We start from the raw sequence: 25,201 nt of genomic DNA, 5'->3' as shown, positions 1-25,201 counted from the left end.
CCTGTGTGTGATATCTCTGCGGAGATATCCAGAGACAGCTCTCCAGCTCAGATACCAGGACTAAGAAATCGTTCCTCCTTATATACGAGGGAATTTCCTGGCTTGGTGACACTTTCCTCTCGTCCACAGACTAGAAATTCAGTCCAGGACCTGAGAAACGCTTTCTCTCAGAGCAGAGACGTGCACGCCCACACAGAAAGTCTTATTCTTGAATAAGCACATTTTGTACTTAGCGAGGAGGAGAAGGTTTCACCAGGATTCCATGACGGGACTATCTGGCACGCTTCCGAGGCCAGCCGAGCCTCAGGGCGGGGTTCCCACTGTCGGGGCTTTGCCCGACACACCGCCGCACGCTTCGGGGCGGCACGGCTGCGCTCGCCGAGCCCGCAGCTCCTCGGGGATGCGACAGACCCGCCACCGACCCGTGTCCGGCACGGGGCCGGGCACAGCCCGAGCCAAGAGGCCCCGTCCGGACACGCCTCGGGCTGGACCCATCACTGCCCTACAGTTGCCAGGCGCTGTACGCCCGCACAGCTCCCAGCGCTCTCTCGCGCACCCGGGGTTTATAAACTTTCTCCCGCCCCTTTTCCCAATCGCCTCCGCAGGCCCCAGCTCCTCCCCGGCCCTGTGTGAGGCGGCCGCAGCCGGGGCGGTGCCGCTGCCGCCGCCACCATGAGCCGCGCCGCGCTGCGGGGCCCGCGGCTGCTGGGGCCGGCCGCCCGCCCGCCGCGCTGGGGCCGCCGCCGCCGCAGCGCGGGCTGCGAGCCCCCGGCGAGCGCCGCGGTGCGCATCGGCTGCGCCTCGGGCTTCTGGGGGGACACGGCGGCCGCAGGTGGGCGGTGGGGCGGTGGGGCGGCGGCTGCTCCGGCGTGTGGGGGGGGACACCCGGCCGGGCGGTGGGACCGGGCGAGCCCGGCGGGCGGCGGCGGCCCCAGCGCCACAGACAGCCCCGCTGCGCCAGCGGCCGGGCCGGGCCGGGCCGGGGCCGCCCGGGCGGGGCCGCACCGCGGGTGGGGGCGGGCGGGGTGCCCCGTGCTGACGGTGCCGCCTTGCCTGCCCCGCCAGTGCCGCAGCTGCTCTACGGAGGGAAGCTGGATTTCCTTGTTTTCGATTACCTCTCCGAGATCACCATGTCGCTGCTGACGGCCGCCAAGGCCCGGTCTCCCGTAAGTAGAGCCGGTGTCCGGCCCCGGCGTCCTGGGCTTGGCCGGGGCGGGTGCGCCGACCAGGCTCTCCTTTAGCCCAAGCCTCTGTAAGACTTACCTGGTTACGGGGATACGGTTCCTTAAGTATACTTTTAATTCGCATGCATTTATTTGCATCTATTCAGTTTCATCTAGTTGAAAGTGTTCATGTCGTTTCTCATCGTGTTACCCAAACGATGGTATCATTTGACAGGTAGCTGCTCTTCTCTTGTTTTTTGTGTTAACCAAGGAGAAGGGCTTGGGATAACCTACCTATAAGAAATGGTTACAGCTCTTAATTATTTCAGCTCTTAGGTTACACTCCGGATTTTGTCTCCACTGCCATGGCTCCCTATATAAAAGATATTCACAGGAAAGGTATGTTATTCTTTGCATGGGTTTGTATGTTAATTCCGTTCACCTGCTTATGAAAGTAGGCTGACAGAGTTGGGACTGTTCTGTCTGGAGAAGAGAAGGCTCTGGGAAGATCTTAAAGCACCTTGCAGTACCTAAAGGGGGCTTGCAAGAGAATTGGACTTTTTACAGGGATATGTAGTGATAGAAGAAGGGGGAATGGCCATAAGCTGGGGTAGATTTAGATTGGATGCTAGGAAGAAGTTCTTTACTGTGAGGCACTGGAGCAGGTTGTCCAGAGAAGTTGGCCCCATCTCTAGAAGTGTTCAAGGCCAGGATGTATGGAGCCCTGAATAACCTTGCCTATAACTGGGGATTTGGAACTAGGTGATCTCTAAGGTCCTTTTAATCCAAACTATTCTAGAATTCTATGGAAAATACCATTGTAATTGATGTGGGGTACAGGTCTGATGGTGAAATTGGGTTGATTTAAGGTATTTGTTGCAATTGTAAATACATGCGTATATTTCCATGTATTTCTTACTATACGTTTGTGAATGGCAGATTGCTTTACAGATATTTTTTAAAATGTGAAATCTAGATGTTTTCAAGGTCATTTAAGTTTTTCAAAATTCTCACATAGTTCTACAAATGTGATTTTCCACTTTTTTTTTTGTTCACATTAGTAAAGCTTCACAGTGTCTATTATTGTTCCTGTCAGAGGTGTTTGATGCGGTCTGCCTGGTTATGTGTGTCTTTCTGGTCACTTTCTCCTTCCATTCATAAAGGATAGATGAGAAGTATCTATAGCAGTTATTTTTCTCTAAAGAATTTTGTACTGGCTTATTCTGATCCTTTTACAGGTTAAATGTGGCTCTTATTTTAATGTGATTTTTGTATTTTGCTTGATTGAATGTCTGTTACCTTGTGGAGGTGGTACCTGTACTTTTTACAGTACAGGTGATTGATTATTGTTGCTACTGAACTTTATTTGCCTTTTTTTTTTCTATCAGGTGTTCGTGTCATCAGTAATGCTGGTGGAATTAATCCACTTGCTTGTGCAGCTGCCCTTCAGGAGGTGGCAAAGAAAGCAGATGTTGATTTGAAAATAGCTGTTGTTGCTGGAGATGATCTGATGAGTGAGGTAATTCACTTTGTTTTGAGCCTTAGTAGCACAAGTCTGTATAGCATCAAAGTGGCATTTACTGTCCCATAGGAACCTTGTGTGTCTTTATGCAGTAGTCCTCCACCATCAGAAGCATTGTTCTTCATTATCTTCTAGGTTTTTTTAATGCATAAATATAATTCTTGGCATAGCTGCTATTTGGTATATAGTGAGGGTGAATTCTATAAGCTTGTGGATCTTCTGTTTAGATTTTGAAGCAAAATGGGAATCTGCTGGAAGGTCTGCCTGCTCTTCAGGAGAAGCTATTACATGCTGTTACTTACTGCTTCTGTCTAAACTAGATAATCATGCCTGTTAATTCTTCTGAATATGGTGTAGCTGCTACACATTCAGATTTTTATCCCTTCTAGCTTTTTTAGTGGTTTACGGGCATTTCCTGATGTTACTTTGTTTATAGATAGCTGGTTTTTGGTTTTGAGTAATTAATTTACAGCTGGTAAGGTAATGTTAAGTGAGAGGACTTAAATTCAAATATTTAAAACAAATTGAAAGATTAAATACCTGGGATTTTTTTACTTAAAGAATTACACTTTATCTCTGAAATCTGCAAAAGATGTTGGCCATACTTGAAAAGCTACTGGGAAAAGTGTTTATACATAATAGTACTTAACAGAGGAGAGGTTAGCACTGTGGCTAAATCTCTGCCTGTAACTTGGAAAATTATTTATCTGCATAGGATCTGTTACCCCTTGCATGCTCTTGAATGTGGAAGATCGTCAAGTAAGATTCTTTATTTGCAAGTTACGTGTGGTGCTTGGATGTCCTTTTAAGAAACTTCTGCTGTACTGAGATTACTGTGTGTGGGCCAGAATTTCATTAGTGGTACAACAGTGAAGTAGTTATTTGAGCTTGTTATGGGCATGTCTGATCTGAAATGCATTGTCTTCTATGCTGTTGCTGGTACATAACTTACAGGAACAAAAAAAGACACAACTTTTATAGTCTACAGACAGCTTCAACTGTTAATACATGAAACATGGTAAATGTTACTTGTGGTTTGGAGGATTTCAATCATTAGTATAGAACACCAAATTAGTTCAGAGTGCAAGTTTGTTTTTTTTCCCACACTTTAGATCCGATCCGTAAATTAGTATTTACAGTTTACATTGTGCAGTCACTGTCTCCTCAATCCACTGGATTGCGAAGCTAATGCCTAAATCATGCTCAAAAACACACCCTCCCCCCCCCCTATTTTTCTGGAAATACAACTTATTCTAAGTACTGTATGAAGCTCCAGGATTAACCTTGTTCTCTGTCCATGACACCATTGCAGATGTGGCAGATACATTTTTCTTTACAGGATTTGATTTATTTAGTCCTATTTAGCAATTAAAGACCATTTAAAACCTAGGAAATACACCAGTTCATTGTTGTTAGTAGTACTTAAATGAACATTACATTCTTTAAAGACTACCTTAATTTTCTGTGTGCTGGAAAAGCTGTGGTTAAAAGTATATCTAAGGCTTTTAGCCATTCAACTGATTGGTATTGTTAATACTTTTAATAATTATACTTGGCTTAGAGTTGCTATGAAGTGGATCTATTGTTTGATACTAATGAGAGGCTTACAGTAGAAACTTCAAAATACTCATTGCTTGCGTGTTCTGCTTCTTTTCTAACAGAAAGAGAACTTAAAAGGAGCTGGTATCACCGATTTAGAGAGTGGCAAACGATTTCCAGAGAATATTGACAGCATGAATGTGTATCTTGGGTGAGTTATTTTAGCATAATATATTTATTATGAGCAACTAAATGTAATGTATTGAAACAAATTTGTTTTACCTTGCAGTTAGAACCACTTAGTATATGAGGTTCATCTTTAAATTATTCAGGCAACCAGAAAAAAAATTGTTTGTAACTTGTAGATAAGTTTTAGTTATAACCTTGTAAGTTATGACTCCTTAGCAGCACACCATCTGTGAATCATCAGGTTTTAGTTCAAGCCAAAACAGCTTTAGTTCACTCACAACGACTGCAAAAATGCTTTTTCATATGCTGAGTATTCTGTTGCAAAATGGAGTAGTTTATTATGTTGTCACTAGAGAAGTGCAAACAAGGAATTCAAGTACTGGGATGTAGTCAGTGCTGTAGGAGGTTCCCTTGCTCTGAACTCTGTGTCAGGCTTTGTACTTTTGAAATTTTGGAAACCAGTTTTTCAGGATGGTTATTTGTTTTGAAAGATCTGTTTCCTCCTTTATCGTACTTAGGGTTTCCATAAGTCTGTGAATGCAGGTATTGTAGCTACCGCTTTGTGAAGTTGAGTTTTCATTGTCACCATCCACTTCAGATGAATAAATGTTAATCAGGTCTAATAATGGGGAAGGGGTGAGTAATGACACAATGGTCACATACTCTCTTCCAGTTGATGATCCTGTTGATCCTGTTCTTGCACAGCACTCTTGAGGTTGGACAATATTGCGAGTTCTTAAATCACTTGGGTAATTGACCTAAAGGTTTAAAATTGGAGGGCTAAGTCACCAGGCTTTATCCCTAAAGAATGTTCATCTTTATGCACGCATCTAAAAATTAAATGGTTAATGAATCTCTGAAAAACTCTCTTTTCTGTAATTGATGATAGAAGTCCCTCTCTGCGCTTTGTTCAAGAAAGTTTCTATGGACATTATGAGAAGTGTTTCAGTTATGTTATTTAGGTGCCTGAATTTGATAGTGCCCTGATGACTACTCTTTAAAATACTCTTGATGTACGTACCTAACGACAAGTTGGTTGTTAAAAGTAGATTTTACTGATTTCCTAGGCAATTTAAGTGTTTTTTAGTCTGTGTGTATCAGGGAGCTGTTTTTTAAATGATACTCTGAAACACAAAAGTACTTGCTGCTGTGTTTTGTCATTTTTAGTGCAAGACCAATAAGCAGAGCTCTAGACCTTGGAGCTGATATTGTTGTGACAGGCAGATGCGTTGACAGTGGGATTGTATTAGGACCACTCATTCATTCTGTAAGTACAAGTTAATTTTTGAATGGTAAGGAATATATGTGAGTGAATATTCAGCAGTCGTTGTCAGACAATTTTTGTTCCTTATGAAAATGTAGATACTAAATTAAAAATAATGAGCATCTGTATTTCTTATGTGCATGAAAAGTTGTCAGCTTCCACTTCTCCTAAATTGATAGCAGGCATATTTGTTAACTTGTATACCATTAAGCTGGAAAGTATGGGTGAGATTTAGGAAGTCTTAGCCTCTTTCAGCAGCTGCTTTACCATCTGTTTTGGGTTTTTTCCCCTTGCCTTTCTGCAAATTTTGGTGTGCAAGTATATTTTTCTTTATCACAAATTGTCGATAGTAGAGCTCACTCTGGTTAGGGGGTAGCGTGTGAGGTAGTTTAAACCACTGGGGTTTTTTGTTCAGTGGGTAAGCAGTTTTGTTTAAAGTAGTCAAGTTTCAATACAGCATTTCTGAAATTCCTTGAAATTCAAAAAATTATGCAAGCATGGTGTGTAGTTTTCTGGAGTGTTTTTAATAGGTTTTTATGAATTTTTGTGAAGGATCACACATGGTGAAATACAGAAGCTTGCTTTTGGTGCATATTTAAAAATAGGAGAGTATGTGTGTAGTTAAAAATATACTTTCTAAGACGTCATACTCTTTTGACTTCATGCATGTCAAACATTGCCTAATTAATTTTCCATTTATAATTTGCATTATGACTTATTATTTTATTCCTAGTTGTTTACATTCTCAAAATAACTGTCAGTGTGTATTACCTACTCCAGAGAGACCTTATGTAGTTTATTTAGGAAAGGTTTTAGGAAGATTTCTGCAAAGTGCTAAATAAATGACAATTACTGTATTGCTTGCAGGTTGGACTCAGGGAAAATATTCTAGCTAAAATTTCCAGTTAAACAGAAAGCATACTTCCATTTTTTGAGGGTGACTGGTAGTATTCCAGGAGCTGATAATTTTCAAAAGCTGGACACATAGTGGTTTGTCCAGGTGACAGAAGATAGGTACTATACTTTTAAACCTGTAGGTTGTGCGGTTTTAAGTAATATGGGTGTTGCACTTCCAGTTTTTTTGAAGAGGGTACGACTTTCAGAGTTTGAATTTGTTGGGATGTGTCAATAGTAGCAAAACTGAAATGTGTCAGAGATTTTTTTTGCTCATTTTCTGTATAAGAACTCAAATCGATGTACAGTACCTGCAATTATTGTTACTTAGATTTAAAATATATCCAATGCATTGTTATTCAAAGTAACGAACATACTGTATGCAGTTTTTGGTACTGCATGAAACTTCTATGTATTTAAAATATTTGTGTTTTTCTTCTAGTTTGGCTGGAATAGGGATGACTATGACTTGCTAGCTGCAGGAAGGTAAATGATATAAGAAGAAATGGGGTAAATCTGTATTTCATATCATAATGTCAAGATATCAACTTTTTCATCACATGCTAATTTTTCATATTATCATTGCATTAATTTGTTTGCATGTTTTAGGTTTTGAGTTCTTTTTCAAGGTTCATTTGCTATTCTCTCTTGGAATTGAAATTATAGAAACTTCATTCTGGAACCAGCTTAAAATAAGAAAAGGAAGAAAGGGTTGAGAGATATTATTTGACAGCTTGATTTTCTCTTGCTGTTCATTTTGTGTCAAGAGATGAAATTTTATAGTAGAGGCCACTGATTCCCAGGTTTTCCTGTTTGGCTGCCACTGTTGATAGTTGGGGTGGTTGGAGGGCTTACTCTGAATGATGCACGAAAGCAGGTTTGGTCAGAAGGCAGCATCCTGGTATGGTTTTGTTGAAGCTCAGTGTCAGTGCTCCCACTTACAAGTCCTTGTTGTAGTCCTAAAGTTAGGAATCTGATTGAGAAACGGGTGGAATTATGCCACCTAATTTAACATTGTGCATCATGTATGTGAATTGAAGCCCTTGTAAAAGAGTGATTACTTAGATAGCCTGAGCACACCCTAGTGTCAGTGTTCTTGAACTTCTGCTTGAGAAAAAATGTGGAGAGGAATTCATTCAGGCTCCACCGACTTGGGGATGATAGAGATGAAGATTTTCCCCATAATTCTGTTGAATATTTATCAACTATTGCAATCCAAATTTGAAAATAGTAATAATCATCATAATACATTGTGGTGAATACATAATACATGGAGGTGAGATTTTTTTTGTCTCTTTTAAAAATGATCTTTGACTATTTTGTTACACATAGCGCAGACTATGAAGGTACCGAATTTAGATCAAGATTTGAAATTACTAAGAAAACCTTGGTTTTAGGTGTGAGGTAATCTTCTAGGTATTCATTTTTTGTAGGAAAATTCTTCTTGTAAAAGTTTGTGCTTTAAACACTCTATTCATCTTTCAGGATCCCTTGTTATGCTTAATGTATAATTCCTAATTGTATTAGTTGTGGAGGAAAATAGCAAGTTTTGTTATTTAGCTCTATTTCCATTGTAATTTAAGGCTGGATTTGTAAAAATTGATTTTGCGTTATACTTAGTTGCTTTAATGCCATTTTCCCAGTCTTGCAGGTCATCTCATTGAATGTGGTGCTCAGTGTACAGGTGGAATATTCACTGATTGGCACACAGTACCAGACTGGTAGGTAAACTTGATACCAGCATGCATGTTTGTAATGGGCCAAAGATGAGGCTTTCTGCTTGTATCTGTGTTGTGAAAACTGCTCCTACTTTTCTCTTTTTGGGGACACAATACAGGCCTCTTGATATTTTGCCACCTCAACATTACTTTTGTACAACTTCTGTTTTCCCTTCTGAAGTTTTCGATTTTGGTCAGACAGGTCTTTCTTTCGTTGACTTCTGCAGATTTTGAAAAATAAATTAGGTCTTTGTTTTTTCCCGTTTAAAACTATTTTTTCCTGTTTCCTTCAGTATCCTCTGCTTTTTGAAAAGATTTATTGACTTTCATGTATGATTGTATTGGAAAAGACAATATTGGTATTTTGTATGCTGTTACAATAGTCTTCACTTAAATCAGAGATGCTTGCTGGTCAGCCAAAAATTTCACATAATTTGCCTTGGTAGGTATGAATATATGCCATACTTCTGCTGGATAACCTGATGAACACAAATGTGTTGGATGGTCAGTCCTTTCAGAAAGCTCTGTGTGTGTCTTGTGTTCAGAACTGTGGAATTAGAGTTACACATATGTGTGTTGTTCTGCCTGCTGAGGGAGCTGGCTTTTTACCAACCTGTTTTTAACAGCAGTTTAAAAGTACTTGGCGAACACATTTTCTGCATAGTTCTGGCTGTAGTTGCTTCTATACATATTGGGATGAGAGGGAGGGATTTTGTCCTGTGCTGTATCATGAGAAAGGCAGCTCTTTTATGTGATGGAGGAAAGGGCTGAAGAGAAGCAGGGAGGTGCAGGAGAGAAGAGTGCTTTAACACAGCGTGTTCCTGCTGCCAGGCTGACTCTGGTGCGGGTGGGTGACCCAGCAGGACTGTGCCCTGCTGTCTGAAGAGCCATAGGGCTGCCTGGATTTTTTCTTCTTGTAGTGACTGCTTCTTATTCAGAGTGATCCTAAAAGATGGGTGCTGCTTTTTTGAGTTCCTGAGCACTGCTGATTAAAGGTGAATGCAGGTATGGCATTGAAACAAACAGGATTGGACATTTCTTCTCACCTGCTGGAAGGCTACTGAGCAAACTGCACTCGCTCTTCACTGTTGTATTCTGTGGGAAATCAAAGCAGAGAGTTTATGAGTAACAAGTTTGGTTTGGAAATTTATGATTCCTATTATGATGTCTCATAATTTAATTATGCCGCATCATGGAACTTCTTAAAATCTTCTGTAACTGTGACTCCAGAAGACCTTGCTTTATAAAAGAATTGAAGCGAAAAAACAGAATACTAATTTTCTTATTAAAATTTGATAGGTCTTTAAGGATTTCCCTGTGAGGAGTGTCAATCTGTCTTGAAAAAGGGAAAGAAGCTTGAAAATATGAAGCTCTTCTGAGCTATTGGAGTGGGACTAGTTCATTTTACAAATGAGTTTACGTCCACAAATATGCATAGCTAATAGTTTTGTATCTGTAAAATCACAGGACTTTGTCTAAAATCATAGTAGACCTGTGACTTAGAGCTGATTGGTGCTGAGTAGAATCTCTGTTAAAGAACATAGACATTTAACACCTGATACTGCTCTGTTACCTTGTCCCCAGTGATATACGTACATACCCTGAAACCATACGTGACTGTATTTGTGCTAATATAGCAGTTATTTATTTACCTTCAGTTTAAGTCTGCTCAAGAACTGATCATGGTGCCTTAAAGTGAATTAGTTTGTTTGCGATTTTTGAGTCTTAGACATGTAATTGATTAAATTCTTGAAATAAAATAATGTGATGCATCAGCCTGTATGATAAGCTGCTAAAACCAGTTAAAACCAGAATAATATGTGAGCTTTGATAGTAAGTTTTGAGATGTAGAGTGGAGATCCACTTCACTAACTGAAGTGGAATTGTGATCCAGCACATCCACTTAGAATATGGGGAGAAGGAAGGCAGGGAGAAGATTATTTGGATAAATTTTGGCTTCCTGATAAATAGTAGTTTGCTATATCTAGGCCCAAAAGCATGGAGGGTAGATGGGAAAAGTCTTGGGATGCAGAAAAATGCATTTGCCACTTAATAGTTTAATAAATTTGCTGGCTTGGGATTTTCATTATTTAGACAGTCTGAATCTGTTTTCAGTGCATGCAGATAATGCATTCATAATAATGTACAACAGTAACATGGTGTCTCAGTGACCAAAACATGCCATACCTGCAGCCACTAACTAGCTATATTGCAGATAAACAGAGCTCTGACAGAGTTTGCAGAAGTTACTTGACTGTGTCTATTAATGATTTCTCCCTCCTTTAGAAAAAATGACATTTTTAGCAGCCTCCTGAAAATAAGTGAAAATAATTTAGATCTCAAAAAATCATTGTGTATGTGGTACCTAATGTTAAATCCAAACCATCTCAATTAAATCATTAATGAGGAGGAAGAAGCCAAGTTAAATCTGTGTTTATCATGAATGTGCCTTTCACATATGAGTTTCCCATTCCATGAGTGCATTTGTGCAGCCCAAGAGCAGAAAATGCATCCCTTGCAATTACTGGTGTATGATAACTGAACACTGGAGGGCAGCCTCTGTCCTCCTGACTCCTTACTGTAGAGGGTGAGCTTCATTAGCCTCCAACCAGGATCTTTTTTTTTACTGTTTTTGGGGTTTTTTTTCTCTCCAACAACAGTAATCCACGTGGCTCTTCCGTCTAAGGACTGATGGGTATGAGTTTTTCTAACTTGTAAACAAAACCCAAAGAATTTGCTGCATTTCAGGTTTATAAATCTTATCTGTCTATTGTTTATGCATAAGCAAAAATAATTAACTCTGTAAACAAGAGTACTTTAATTAATCTAAATTAAGCCAGGCAAGTTAGAGCTTACATTCTATGCATATACTATCATGTCTCAGTGAGTACTGAGGCACTGGATTGAATCCACTTTATTCATCCACCATAGTTCAGTTGGTGGGTTTTTGATGTTCTGAGGGAGGGGGGTGTTTTTTGGGGTTTTTTTAATGTTCTTGAAATGTTTGATGCAGATACTCCTGGGAACTCAATTCCACTGCAAAAGGGTGATTTAAATCTCAGGAATATTGTGTAGGTATATTGTGGGCATTTAATGGTTAATTATTAAAACCTAAGCTATTCTTTCATTTCCTTTGCTGTCCCCTTAAAGTAAGTTTTTAATGCAAAACAACTGAAGTGCATGTTCCAGCTTGTGACTCTCCCAAGTTACTTTAGTTGACAGAAGCCAAACTTACTTGCTTTGTGTTCACCTAAGGCACTGGGATTTGTGCTGTGTGTATCTCCTTAGTGCATTTGACTTATAGGTGGCAATCTTGAAACTTAAGATTTTGTCCAGTTTTCATGAAGACAGGTAGAGGGGAGAGGTGCTGTTTATTTTTCCAGTGAGAAAGTGGGTGCTTGACTCTTCTCTTGTGTGGATTCTCTGGTGTTTAGCAGAGAAAGTGCAAGAAATCATTAGTTCATAGTCTATAGAAGGTACTGTGCATTCTTTGATGCTGATGTTAAGTTAGTGGTATCAAAAAATGCACTTCTTTTTGTTATTTGTATAGTAATACACATCAGCAGAGGGTTAGCAGAAGTGATAATATATCACTGCTCCCTATTTAATGTCTGTTAGCAGACATTACATTAGTCTGCAGCTTCCAATGAGGAATTCATGCCATGAGTGAAAATGAACTGTACTGCCAGAACTATATTGATAATTCACAGCTCTCTTTTTAATTTCATTTTTCCCCAGACATTATTGTCTCTTGATATTATTTAGTGCCAGTGGGTGATTAGTACATTGTTTTGTTTTGTTTTGAAATGCAGGAGAGAATAAACTAAGTCTGATCAGTAGAGTTATCATTTTGAGGAGATGATAAACACTGACATTTTGCCCTAAGCCAGGAGTGTACAATGGTTGAGACTGCATAATCCTCTGGCCTGGGATGACCAAAAGGGTAAGTCAATAGCTGTAGTCTCTTAAGGGCTGGGTCCAGATTTCTTAATTTGGGACTAGGACAAAATCCAGCATGCAAGTCCCATTCAGCAGTGTGGAATGTTTTTTTTTTTGTAGCACCATCTATTCCAGGCAGCTGAGAACACCAGGCAGCTGGTCTGTTTAACCTGAAATTTTCTGGCCATTAGAAGATGAGGTACAAGACATAGTCTGAAATGCCCTAGTCAGAGGGGAGAAGTGATGCAATCAGTAAGTCTTGCTTCAAGCAGAATTACATGTTAGGAAACACTTTGGTACCTACATGTAGAGAGATGCTTATACCTTTACTTTGTTTGTGCTGATCTCCCGTGATGTATTATCAATTTTGAACCTGTTTCTGAAAACACCGCTAGAAGTGGTAGGAGCTTCTTTTTGCCTAATAGCATTCTGGTTAAAATACATACCTAAGGAGTTGAGAAGCTTGGCTCAGAGCTCTCCTTGGTGTGACATTCACTGAGTCACGTCTCAGGCAACTGCATTAGCTGTAAAACTGAAAGTTCATACCAGAGCTTACTTGGATCCTGGTTCACTTCCACTGTGCATTGCTGTGGAGTTTTGTTTTCATTCTTGCAACAACTTCCCTTGCAAGTAACTGTACTACACTCCCTGTCCCATTTTCTCTTGCCAGTAATCTTCATTGAGCAGTAGTGGCTAGAACGAGGTACTTGAGGGATTTGACACTTTCAAGGGGAGAAATACGTGTCCTGTCTCAAGTAATGTCTCCCTGAGCCAAAGTACTGGTCATGGATTTTACTTTCCCTGTAATGCAAATAGTGTGAGAAGTATGGCAAAACAAGGAGGAAGTTTGTCTTGATGGCTCTTCAGAGGCTTCTGAATAGTGTCCCAGAATAGACAGGGAGGAGATCCTTGCTGAGACAGCATAATTTATCACCTGTGACATGCCCATAAACTGTAACATCTCTGAAAGCCAAAGCTGAAGAAAAAACAACATTTTACATGGAAAAAATTAATTCAAGAGTAAGTTGTTGGCAGGCAGAGAACTTGACAGAAAACTCAGATTTTTGATTGCTACAAGAGAAGGTTGATGGGATGGAGGCTTCAGCAGCAAAACCAGTTTTGTAACTTGGTTATTCCTGTGCTGTAAGTCTTCACTAAGACCTGCTTTAACTGTTACCTTCTATCTAGGCCCAGTTTGGAGGGGTTTTCTGAGGTGTAATCTTAGCTTGGTCTCATTCAGTGCTCTGGTTTATTAGTGTCTATATTATATATACATTTATATAGAATATAATATATTTACTTGCTAAGTAGCAAGCATGCAGCCTGAAATGGACCTTTTGCATTAAAGAATGGTAGTTGTCATCTCCTATCACAAATTGATGTATATTACTTCTTTATATTGACCCTGTGCTAAAAGAATTGCTTAAATATTTTTAAAATAGTACTTGATATTTATCTCTAGTACTGTATTTTATTAATTTATATAATTTAATTAGAATTAATTGTATTAGTTCCTTTTTGGAATTGTTTCCATTGCTTGCTACTGCCTCATCCTAGGGATTTTGTCACTGAACTGATGCAATTCTGTTATTGTTGAAGGATGCCACTTTGCCAAGGTACCTTTGGATGCCATGACTGTAGTTGCTGCTAAAATACATAGTTCTGTGGTTGCTGCCTTGCTACACTATACAAAAGTACAGCTTGGCTATTGAGTTATGGACAACCTGAGGTTGGCATGTTCCCCACAGAGCAGATATCATATGGTGTGTAGTCATTCAGCAAAACCTACAAGTTAATCACGTGAAGACTCAGTATTTTAAAAGTGGAGGTGCTGGTCAGTATGATGGTGTGACTGTACTGCCTGTGGAATACCTGAGCCAGGCAGCTACTGCTGCTAAGGAGCTTTTTATGCCAGGTTTAAGTAGCTGACACTTGACTGTATCGTAGGAGTAAGAGACCAGTTTATTTTCAATGTGAAAATTAATTTTAAGTAACGTCTTTTAGCAATTTAAAAAATAGGTTTTTATCTTAAGCATGTGTATGTTAATGCATTAATGTGTTAATGTGTATGTACTGCCATCTGCTATAAGATAGTACTGGGTATTTTATTTTCCCAGTCATCCAGTTACAATACAGGTAGAATCCAGGGACTTCTTACCCAGATCATTGCGTCCCTATGTTGTGAATTTTTAAAAAGGCGAGGGAAGCTTTCAGGGCTGGCATAAGCTGGGGAACACACATCTTCAGTGAACTGGCCATACAGAAAAGTTCATTGGGTGGTAGTGTACCTTGAGGGGGGAACAATATCCTGCCATATTTTGACCATATTAGGGGGTGAAATTTCTCACTTTGTCGTATTTGGGTTTTGTTTTTCAATGGTTTAGGGGTTTTTAGGGTGCAAGTTGGGCAAAATGAAGTTGCATCAATGTTAGTAGACTCAGTGGTTCAGAGTAGGAAGTTGAGTGTCTACAGTTTACTTCTTCCTTCAAAACAAAGATCGCTGGGGAGTACTGTAAGAGTGGCATGTGCTGCTGACTGGGATCAAAGTGGGCTGCAGCAGGGACACTGGCTGTCAGTGCAGGGAGATGGACTGCTCTGGGTGGTCTTTGGGAGTGGTGTCTCTTTTGGGTACGTGATCCGAATAAGCTGCATTGAGCCTGTGAGCAGGGCACTTGGTACTGTTGCCTTTACAGGACAGATAGTGGTAGGGTCAAGTGCACAAACGTGATATGAGAGGGCAAAAGCTTCTTAATTCTAGTCTTATTCAGTCACTGATCTGCTTTGTTCCACTGGCCAAATGATCCAAATGATGATGCTTGTGTGTCTCCTTGCATCTAAAATGAGGATAATTACACATTAGTCTGTTACTGTACATTGATGTTCCAGACCAAGAATTTAGAGGGGTTTTTGGGTGTTGGTTTTCTATGTCACACTTCAAAATCTTGAATATTACATACTTCTACTACCATCTTTTCTCTCTCCGCTTCCCCTCAACACCACCCCCCACCCCCCCACTAGAATACCCTGTATATGAAATTGTTGATTCCATTCAATTCTTTGCATTTGCCAGGGTGGGCTTTTTTTGTTTCCTGTATCTTTTTAGTGGTGCAGATAGTTTCAAAGACCAGTCAAATGAAGTTTTATCTTAACTGATTTGATGTGGGTTTTTCTAGGTGTCCACCAGCTACCATACTTTTTAAATTTGTCTGCTATAAGTGTTAGAAGTTGCTGATCTCTGGTAACAGATCTTGTGTCTTAATCCTTTTTTTAAAATAAAGGAGTTATGTTTGAATATCCTTGATGATAAGGAATCTGCTCAAACTCCCATGAACTTTTAGAAATGTCCCTTAAGAGTTCACTGGTATTTTTGCTTACTTTCTTTCAGACTTTATGGGTTTATGTTATACAAACTGTGTTCGTGTAACCTTTGCTGATAACCAATTCAGTTGTATGTTCAGCACATTGTTACCGCTACCACCCAAAAATAATTAAATGGAGGGATTAACTGGTTTTAAGTTTGTATGAAAGACCTGAAGGTCATTGGCTTTAATGAGAATGGTGAAGTTCACCACCTTTCATTATAAGGGCCCTTTTAGAACAGTTTAGCTTCTGCAAGGGACTGTATCTCCTTAACTCCTCTTTTTGTATTCATTTTATTTTGTGGGACACTTGTACAAATTTTGGGCATCCTGTGATAAGGAAGGGAGCCAGGTAGACTTTTCAGAAGAATCTTTGCACTCTTAATTTTAATTCTCAGCTATTTCTGAAGAGTTTGAAGTCCTTAATTTTGCTCAAATTCTCTGAAAATAAATGAAAACCTTTTAGCTAGAATAGCAGATGTCTGGATCTTATCCGCATAATCCTGAAAACTCTGCCCTGCTACTGTAATGACCAGTATGTGCTTCTTACTATGAGTTATTTGATCACTTTATGTATATTTTGCTTGCGAGAATGTGAGGAGGAAGAAGAATATTTTTATTTATGAACATGTCCATAATTTCACTGCTTTTCTTTTTGTAATTTTCTGTTCTGTCTTCTGTGTGTTGAAGATCTTTACTTTCATATGTCTTTCTGTTTTCAGAATTATTAACATGTGAAATTATCCTTTGTAGGTGTGATTATTTCTGTTTCCTACTTCCCTTTGTCTCTGAGGTTCCCAGCACAGTTTGTTTTTCCTTCTTTGACTGCCTTTTTACAAATCCAGAGTGCAAGATGTATTTAGATGTCTTCACTGCCATGTGTGTGCTGCTGTTGCCAAATGGGGCTAGAATTAGCCATTGTTTATTTTATTCCAAATTTACATCTTTAATCATAGTCCTCTAATTCTTTCAGCTTCTTTTTACTTGAAGTGTTTCTCTTGGTGTCCTTCTCCATTCCCTTCCCTACATCCATGTTTGCAGGTGGTATCTCTTGTTATATCTGCATTTCTTTGACAGACAATAGACTACATCCTTGTACTATTTTAGTTGAGCAGTTTGTTCAGGGCTTCTGTTTTAGTGTATGTTTCTGTCAAAACAAGCGGATAAATCGTAACTCTTGACAGATTTTACTTAATTGGGTTAATTCGTTACTATGAAATTCTGGTGTGTTGTTAATATTTCTTTTCACTTTTGTGAAACCCTTTGTATTTATAGGGTTTTTTTCCTTAATGTTTTTCGTATTCTAGGCACAACATAGGCTTTCCCATTGTAGAATGTTCCTCTGAAGGAGACTTCATTCTTTCCAAGCCACCAGACACAGGGGGACTAATCTCTTTTGGCACTGTAGCTGAGCAGTTGTTGTATGAATTGGGCAATCCTCAGCGCTATCTTTTACCAGATGTTACATGTGACTTTTCCCAGGTTTCCATCACAGAAATTCCAGGTTAGTCCTCTTTCATGTAAAGATATCTGTGTCAATGAAGTGTGTTATCAAAACAGAAGCAGATACTTTAATTTCCATGTAGTCTCTGCATATTTCTTATTAAATCAGTTCCTTAGAGTCATGCTGTATTAAACTGATATGTTCAAAGACTTCTGCTAGAAATTCCTTTAGAAATTTTAAATGCAAGCCTTTTTATCTTGCTGGTTGACTATTTTATATTTTCGATCATTGCTCCTTTTGCTTTATTTTTTAATGGATATCTTGCACCTGTCAATTCCTTAAACTGTGTATTCAGTGTGAACATTATTGAGACAGCTTCACTGTGATTTCAGTGCTTTTTTAAACTGCAACTAAATTTCTTTTCTCAAAAAAAATACTTTGTACATGGTTTTACTTAGGGCATTTGAAGTGTTGGTAACAATGAAAGGCTGTGTCTTCCAAAGCACTACTTGGTAATGGCATTTTTCTTAGACATTTAGGTGGCTCATGGTTGAAGAATGATTGATTAGGTACAAGATTTCCACCAGAGAATCGTTTTTTTTAAAAATCCATTTGCAGTCCTCAAAATACTTAACAGCCAGTAGACTAAAGATGGATATAATATATGTTCAGAATTTAGCTTCAAAAGGAAAACAAAAAAACTCCAGGCTTAACAGATTCAAAAAGCTGTAATTTGAGTAAGATAATTTTTTAAAACTATCTACAGTCATCTAAAATTTGCCTTTTACTGGATCTATATTCTATTTTTTTCTTTCTAATGAAACTTACTTGTGATAGAATGCCAGGTGTCTTTCTAAAGCTTAGAACAATCGAAATCTCAAATTAAAAACGTACTGGGATAAAACTGAAAATGCGGTAACATAAAAAATATCTTGCTTGAGTAAAAAAGTACATAACATGGTACAGTGAATCTTCTGCTCATGCAACATAACCAAACGGCAGTCTGATAAGGTCAGCTTGCTGCTCTTAGCCCCTAGTCTTTCTCTTTTTAAAAAAAGAAACTGTAACCTTCCTATGAACTTTTAGCTTGCAAATGACCTGATATGACATGTTTGAACTTAAAATGAACTTCCACATGAACTTTCAGTTAGTCCTCTTAGAAATATAACAGATGGAAAATGGGCAGATTGCTTAAATATTTTAGTTTTAAGTGCTTTGACACGTACACCAGTAAAAACAGGCAAGCTATCTAATTTTGCTGTTTATACTGCCAGTTTTATTGTCCTTCTGGATTACTTGGAGGGTTTGAGCTGAGAGGTGCTTATTTTCTTTTTGTCCATGGATGCTTTGCATTTGGTTTTGTGGTATTTGTTTTGTACTACGCTTTCACCTGGAACATGAAACTCTCCAGATCTTCACCTCTATGTTGAGAGAGTTAAATTAACCTCATGTCAGACTTGAGAGACAGTGATGATGTTATTTGAGTGGTGTGTAAAATTTGTACTAGTGACATTTACTTTTTTAGATATGTTCTGATCTGATATTTTCAGAGTATTTGTATAAAGCTTTGGACTGCTTGTTAAATATTTGCAAACACAGGTTAGGCACAGGTGAACTACACTGTAATTCTGGCTCTAAAACATGAGGCGCCAATCCTGCACTGCTGATTTTCAAGGAGTAGCACCTATTGATTTTTCTCCAGCTCAAGCTTGACCCTTATGACATCCCCAGCAATTTTCTGCCTTCTTTTTTTTGGCCTTAATATTCCTAATACTGAATATGGTTTTTGCCCTGGAACATATATTCATACTGTTTCTGTTATTGAAAAAACAAAAGCTAAAGTTAAGGTACCCTTCACTTACTAAGCTCTCAACTAATAGCTCTCACTGGTTTCTCATCTTGATTTGATTCTTTACCAAGTGAAGGGACTGCAGTCCACTGCAGCCAGCTGTGAATTATATAATATATTATAATATACTGCAGCTGCAGTAAATTATATGCTCTGTGTGTGTGCAATAACTGGATATTAAGAGGAAAATAACTATTGAGTCTAATGTCCTAAGGCTGCTTTCTTTGTTAAGTATTTTTTAAGTGCACGAATAAACATTTTGATCGCCGTTTTAAAAGGCTCATGGCAGACATAAATTCAGTCACCAGTTTGCTGCTGTTCTTTCTAAGGCAGGAAGGACTGTTTTCTGAAAGGTTCTCTCTTCTGCAGCAGTACAGCTATCGGTGATTTGCTTTTTAATTAAGTGCATTTGATTAATATGTGTCACAAAAGACTGGATTTGAAGTTATATTGAAGAAACTGAAATACTGATTTTTTTAACCTCTGTAGGTTTTGATGGTGGAGCAGTGAAAGTTTGTGGAGCAAAAGGATTGCCTCCTTCAACATTTTATAAGGTATTACGTCATTTTGTGGCATGGAAGTTATAGTTTGATTTTAAAAAATGTTAAATTTTGGAGACAATGCTAAAACTTAGCACTATCCTCATCTTCTCTGCCCCAAAGGTAAAAGAAAGAGGTGGAAAATTTGAAAAGGCTAACTTTATTTTATACGTAAAAACCTGTTACTTTGTTTACAAAGTGTGTATTCGTATAGATAATGATTGCCAGAGAGCATTTATAGCCTATCAGTACTGAATTCCGTGTAATTTTGTTATCCTTTTATCATTAGGTAAATGCCACTTATCTTGATGGCTTCAGAGCTACTGCTGTCTGTCCAGTGGGAGGCCCAAAGGCAGTACAGAAAGCAAAGCGCACTGCAGAAGCTATTCTGCAAAGGTTGGTATTTGAGTCCTGGAAGGAGTTCTGGCTTGCTTTTCTTTTTTCCCCAGATGTGATGAAAATGGGACAGTGACACATAATGGCAACATTACTAACCTTCTAAGAATCTTAGAGGATTATAGGTTTTGTGTTGGGATGATATTTCAAGACTTAAGTGGCCTTTTCAAGAAACCTGTTTTCAGCCTGTAACTGCACTTCAGTTAGGTTTGACGGAGTGAGAAGAGTGCCAAATAGGTTTGAAAAGAGATAGCTGGAGAGAAACCCAATTTAGTGAGGAACAAGATGTGATTGAGATTTAATTTTATTAGATGCCAGAGATAAACCCATATGAAACTAGTTGACAGCAACTTTAACAGAACTTTTTTTATTAAAAGTCTTACTGATAATGAAATGTAGGAAGTTGACTGAATTTGTGTTTTAAACACACTTTCTAAAATGTGACTCAGTGATCGTTTTTTGTTTTTTTCCTAGAACAGAGTTACAATTCCAAGACAGAGTGATAAACTTTCAGTTGTATTGTCATGCCAGTATATTTGGGCAAGGAGGAATTCCTCTTAAATATAATTCCATATCAGGAGTCTCTCAATGCTTATTCCAGTAGCTCCAGTCTTTCTAGTTAAGAGATTGATTTCCTTGTCCCGTGTTTTACATAAAGCTTCCTCCCCATCCTCTTGTAGACCCATGGAAAAACTGCACTTGGAAAGTCAGAAATCCAAGGTTTACTTGGAGTGATTCTTCGTGTGGCTGTATGCAGCACTGTGGGGAAGGAGGAGTTGTATGATTTCCCTCAAGAGATATGGCAGATAAGAGCAGGCTGATAGGGACAGTGTAATTGCAAATGCCAAAAGCTCATGTCCAAGAGCTATTGAGAAAATCATGTTATGGAAAAACTTCAGGAAGTGGTAATTGCAAAGACTTGGAGACTCAGAACCTCTAAAAAGCCATCTTTCTGGAAGCTAGGTGATTATTTTAGGAAAAAATAGAATGGTGTGTTTTCCATTTCATATTTGCTCTTGGACATTATTTCACACTGGACTATGTGAGTCTTTGAAACAGATTGTAGCGCTGCTGCTGTCTCTGACATCTAGAAAGTTAATTCAGCCTGTATACTATGCTCTCTTGGATAATCAGAGGAAAGCTTATGAGAGGTAGTTGAAGGCTGATTAACTGATAAGAGAAGTGGCTTCTATCCCATTAGGCATGCTTGTGGGCAAAGTTATAATATACAAAATTATAATATACAAAAACACATTCTGTATCTCGAATGTAGTCTTAAACACCTTAATATGTGGAATTGTTTCTTTGACACATCAAAAAATTGGTGTTTGTCAGCCCAGATAGAGAATAAGAATTAAGCTGTTCTGATCCTTCTCAAAGAATGCTCTATCAGCAACTATAACTCTTTCAGAAACCTGGACATCAGTTTTTTACCAGTTTCTGTTTATAAAACCATGGAATTGTCAAGGGTGGACGAGACCTTTAAGATCACCGAGTCCAACCATCAGCTCAGCTCCATCACTATAATCCCTAAATCACATCCCCCAGTGGTAAATCCAGACATCTCTTCAACACCTCCAGAAGTGGTTACTTCACCACCTCCTTGGGAAACCTCCTCTAATGCCTGACAGCCTGAACAGTGGACATATTTTTTCCGATACCTTATCTGGATCTTCCCTGTCTCAGCTTAAGGCCATTTCCTCTGTTCCTCTCACTGCAGGCGCAGTAGAAGGAACCAGCCTCGTCCTCAGTACACCCTCCTTTCATGTCTAGCCTTTTTCCAGGCTAAACAACCCCAGCTCCCTTACCCATTCCTTGTAAGACATGTTTTGTAGACCTTTCACAAGCTTCATTGCCCTTCTATGGCCATGCTCCAGCACCTCAGTGTTCTTTTGAAAATGAGGAGCCTGAAACTGGATGCAGGATTTGTGGTGAGGCCTCACCAGTGCCGAGTGCAGAGGGACAATCACTGTCCTGGTCCTGCTGGTCACACCATTGCTGATCCAGGCCAGGATGCCATTGGCCTTCTTGGCCACCTGGGCACAGGCTGGCTCGCATTCATCTGGCTGTCAGCCAGCACCTGAAAGTCTCTTTCTGCCAAGCAGCTCTCGGGCCACTCTGACCCAGACCGTGGTGCTGCCTGCAGTTGCTGTGACCCAAGTGCAGGACCCAGCGCTTTGCCTGACTGAGTGAATTCATGCAGTTGCCTTCAGCCTGTCCGGGTCTCTGTTTCAAGAGAATATTCGAAGGACGGGATCTTTCAGATACTCAGTTTCCAGTTTGTTCTAGGTTAAGTTCTCTTCAGTACTTTAGTGGCAACAAGTGCAGGAAAAGGTGCACAAATTTAATGTGCTTCTTTTATGCAGGTCATATTAGTTGTTAGCCTAAGACATTGAGCAGCTTTGGCAGCTTGTAAGATGACTTCTTTTGCTTCTTTCTTGTGTACTTCTTTACTTGTTTATTCATTATTGCAAGCAGAAGCCATTTGGCAATATGTGTGTGAAGTCTTTTTGAAGTAGTTTCTGGTGTCCTTTTAATTTTCTTGATTCTCTGTTGCATTACTAACACATGAAAGGGCTAAAAATGACCCGCAGAATGTGTTTTGAACTGTAGTATCTGTAACTGTAATGTTGATAGATAAATAATTTAAAATAACTTAGTACAGACACAGTTTGCAAATTTAGTTAACTTAAATGAGGTTCTTATTTATTTTATCTCATCAGAAATAAAGGTGGACTCATTTCTAATGCGTTAACACCTTTCCATCTCTTTACAGCAATTAAAAAATTGAATTTTGTATTAATGTACTGTACATTGCTTCACTATTTCAGGTGCTGTGGTTATATTTATGACAACAATGAAACATTAGCAATGTGTTTGAAATATTCCACCAAAGCAAAAAATGTTGCTTGTTCCAACAAGTAAAATATATATCCTGACAAAATTCCAATATTTCAACTGATAGAATCTTTTCTCCAGCCACTTGACAGAGTTAACTTCTGTGGACCATGCAGGGCTACTTCAGATAATCATTTTGAGCCAGTTTACTAATTTTAAAAATAATTTGTTGCAGGACTCGTCTTATTTTCAGTCAGCTTGGATATGAAGATTACAGTGCAGTTAACATACAGGTTTTGGGGTCTGAAGATACATATGGACCTCATGCTAGAAGGAGTATAGATGGTGTAAGTATGCAGTGGAGTGTTCTTAAACTTTTACTGACCTCTTTTAATCTTTCCATATTGTTATCTTTTCCACAACTGTAAAGGAAGTCATTATCATCTTGGGAATTTCACCCCTTCATGTTGCAAAGAACTCACTGTCACTATTTAATGTACAAAATTAACAGTGACAAGGTCTTTGCAATATTGGGACTTCCAGAAGCTGACACAAAATCTTACAAAATCTTTGTAAGAGTTGGTGTTGTGCTCTGTTCTGGTGGTCTCCTAAAGAAATACCTTATTATAATAACTTCTGTGGCATAGACTTTAATTGCATTAGATGTAGTGCAAGAAGACCACATTATAAATATTACAATCAGGAAATCTCAGCGTTAATGTTGCCTGCACAAGTTTAAATTTGTCTGTGAGTACTGCTTCAGAAATAATCTTCAGCTATATAATTCTGCACTGTGAGTGCACATGTAAGAATATGAATGATGGCCAAAGCCACTGCAGATGTGATATCCATGGTCTGTTTTCCTAATCTAGAGAATGAAAGTCTTTTTTAAAGGAAGAAGACTGTAAATCATGTCCTCACTTAGATACAGTTTAAATATTTAGACAGTTTAGTTTGTTCCAAAACAGTAGCATTTAATTCTTCTTTGTCAGTGTCAGTATTGCAAAACTCTTAAGGTACACGTGGCAAAACTCAACTCTGAGTTTGTTCTTATGAGTGCTGACATTTTATCCAACAGCTTGTATCTAAAGGAAATGTGAATGTGGTGTAGAGGACAGTGGACTAGTGAAATTGAGTGTTTTTAGACACTGGTCAAGTTATATCTGCAGGTATTCATTTCAGTGCTTGAGTTTCAATTTCCTTCATCAAAGCAGCAAGAGTTGCTTCCTGAAGACTGAGCTTTATAATGTGGTCTCTTTCATTTCAGGACCATAAAACCTACAATTTTAAGTGTCTTACTAAGAGTGCAGAATCGAAAATCTGAAACATAGGAACAGATGTTCCAGATGTTCAGCTTGCCTGTGTTCTCTTTGTACCAATGCCTTATCATTATGCATTGTAATATATTCCTCAATTGAATTGTTGTATAGGAAGTTTTCTGTCTCATTGTACAAATTGAATAATGAGTTGAAGTAGAGCAGTTTCGCCCTCCTGATTAGTCAGTTTGCCTTGCTTATAGTACATTAAATAAAAATTTTAAATTAAAGTATTTGTAGTACTTTCTGTATTTCCAGCCTCAGTTCCCAAGCCTTATATTAAAAGTAAAGAGAGTGTTGTCACCATTGTATGTGCTTCTCGTCCATGCCTAAAACAGGATGTCAGAGCTAAGGCTGAAATACAGGAAATTGCTCTATTGCCCTTCATGCTCATCCAGCATTTTAGAAGAAACTAGCCAGGGGAGCTTTCATCTGGAAAGCAGCCGTGGTAGTTCAAGGAAAAGGGTTGGGGAGAGGAGTTTGCTTTTCTATTTAAGATACAAAGCCATAGAATCCCAAGGAAAACATTTCCTTGTTGGACCTTCAGGTAGGGATAATGTAGTCAGTTAAACACTCTTTCCTACCTTGTCTTCCCATGCAAACTTAGACCTGGTTATTTGGATTACAAATCATAGTACTCATAACCAGAGCCATATTGTTCTAGGCAGTATATTAACACATAAGGAAAATAGTTCCTCCTTTGAAAGTTCTATCACCTAAATTTGAAGCAAAGAAACAAATACGTAAGTGAGTATCAAGACAGGGTAAGCTGAACGATATTTGGAGCTCAGTGTCGATATGGTGTGGCTAGCTAGACTACTTCCCATGCACATCTGTCAAACTGGTGCAATGGTTAGCCTTTGCAGCTGTGAAATCCCTGTGTCTCCCAGCCTTAGGTAAGCCTGTAGTCTGAACTGCTGTGTGGAGCATTGACTGTTCCTGACAACACAAAATATCTTGAGAAATAGGAAAGAGTGGCAAGCACTTCTTTTTCTCAGACTTCTCTGCCTGTTGACATGGCTGCTCCTTGTCACTCTTGATAGCTTGCTTTGTCAGCACCAGCCCAGCAGGAGCTAGAAAGGGACCTGAATCAGCACTGAGTAATTTTTGTGGTGTTTGGTATCTAGTATCCTCTGTTCTGCTGGGGAGGAAGGAGTTATGACAGTGTCACAGCATCAGTGAGTTTGTGGTTTGGAAATCTGGGGTGTGTTTCATGTAAGCTATTTTTTAAT

General features: G+C 39.0%; 1 protein-coding gene and 1 long non-coding RNA gene across 6 annotated transcripts in view; one reads left to right on the top strand and one right to left on the bottom strand.

Moving 5' to 3' along the window:
• Positions 1-628: 628 nt before the first annotated feature.
• Positions 629-25,201, top strand: part of LOC101233224 (uncharacterized) — a 58,183-nt gene continuing 33,610 nt past the window's right edge. For 3 of the 5 annotated variants that reach the window (XR_003960068.4, XM_030271467.4, XM_030271468.4), the window contains exons 1-12: positions 629-832; positions 1,066-1,166; positions 1,493-1,562; positions 2,552-2,682; positions 4,347-4,435; positions 5,581-5,680; positions 7,014-7,057; positions 8,215-8,292; positions 16,895-17,091; positions 19,370-19,434; positions 19,709-19,815; positions 22,889-23,000. Coding sequence is in view for 4 of the 5 variants with exons in the window: in XM_030271467.4 (XP_030127327.4) it covers positions 673-832; positions 1,066-1,166; positions 1,493-1,562; positions 2,552-2,682; positions 4,347-4,435; positions 5,581-5,680; positions 7,014-7,057; positions 8,215-8,292; positions 16,895-17,091; positions 19,370-19,434; positions 19,709-19,815; positions 22,889-23,000 (1,254 nt within the window). In the remaining variant the exon portion in view is untranslated. The remainder of the gene's footprint in view (positions 833-1,065; positions 1,167-1,492; positions 1,563-2,551; positions 2,683-4,346; positions 4,436-5,580; positions 5,681-7,013; positions 7,058-8,214; positions 8,293-16,894; positions 17,092-19,369; positions 19,435-19,708; positions 19,816-22,888; positions 23,001-25,201) is intronic. The other 2 variants (XM_030271466.4, XM_030271465.4) reach the window with 1 other exon arrangement.
• Positions 14,883-25,201, bottom strand: part of LOC140683964 (uncharacterized) — a 30,483-nt gene continuing 20,164 nt past the window's right edge. Inside the window, exon 3 of the long non-coding RNA XR_012055679.1 lies at positions 14,883-15,062. This is a non-coding gene — a long non-coding RNA (uncharacterized lncRNA). The remainder of the gene's footprint in view (positions 15,063-25,201) is intronic.

The sequence above is a fragment of the Taeniopygia guttata genome, chromosome 4, assembly GCF_048771995.1.
Source record: "Taeniopygia guttata chromosome 4, bTaeGut7.mat, whole genome shotgun sequence".
Taxonomy (NCBI): domain Eukaryota; kingdom Metazoa; phylum Chordata; class Aves; order Passeriformes; family Estrildidae; genus Taeniopygia; species Taeniopygia guttata.
Note: the sequence above shows the minus strand (reverse complement) of the source record. Positions and strands in the feature narration are given on the sequence as shown.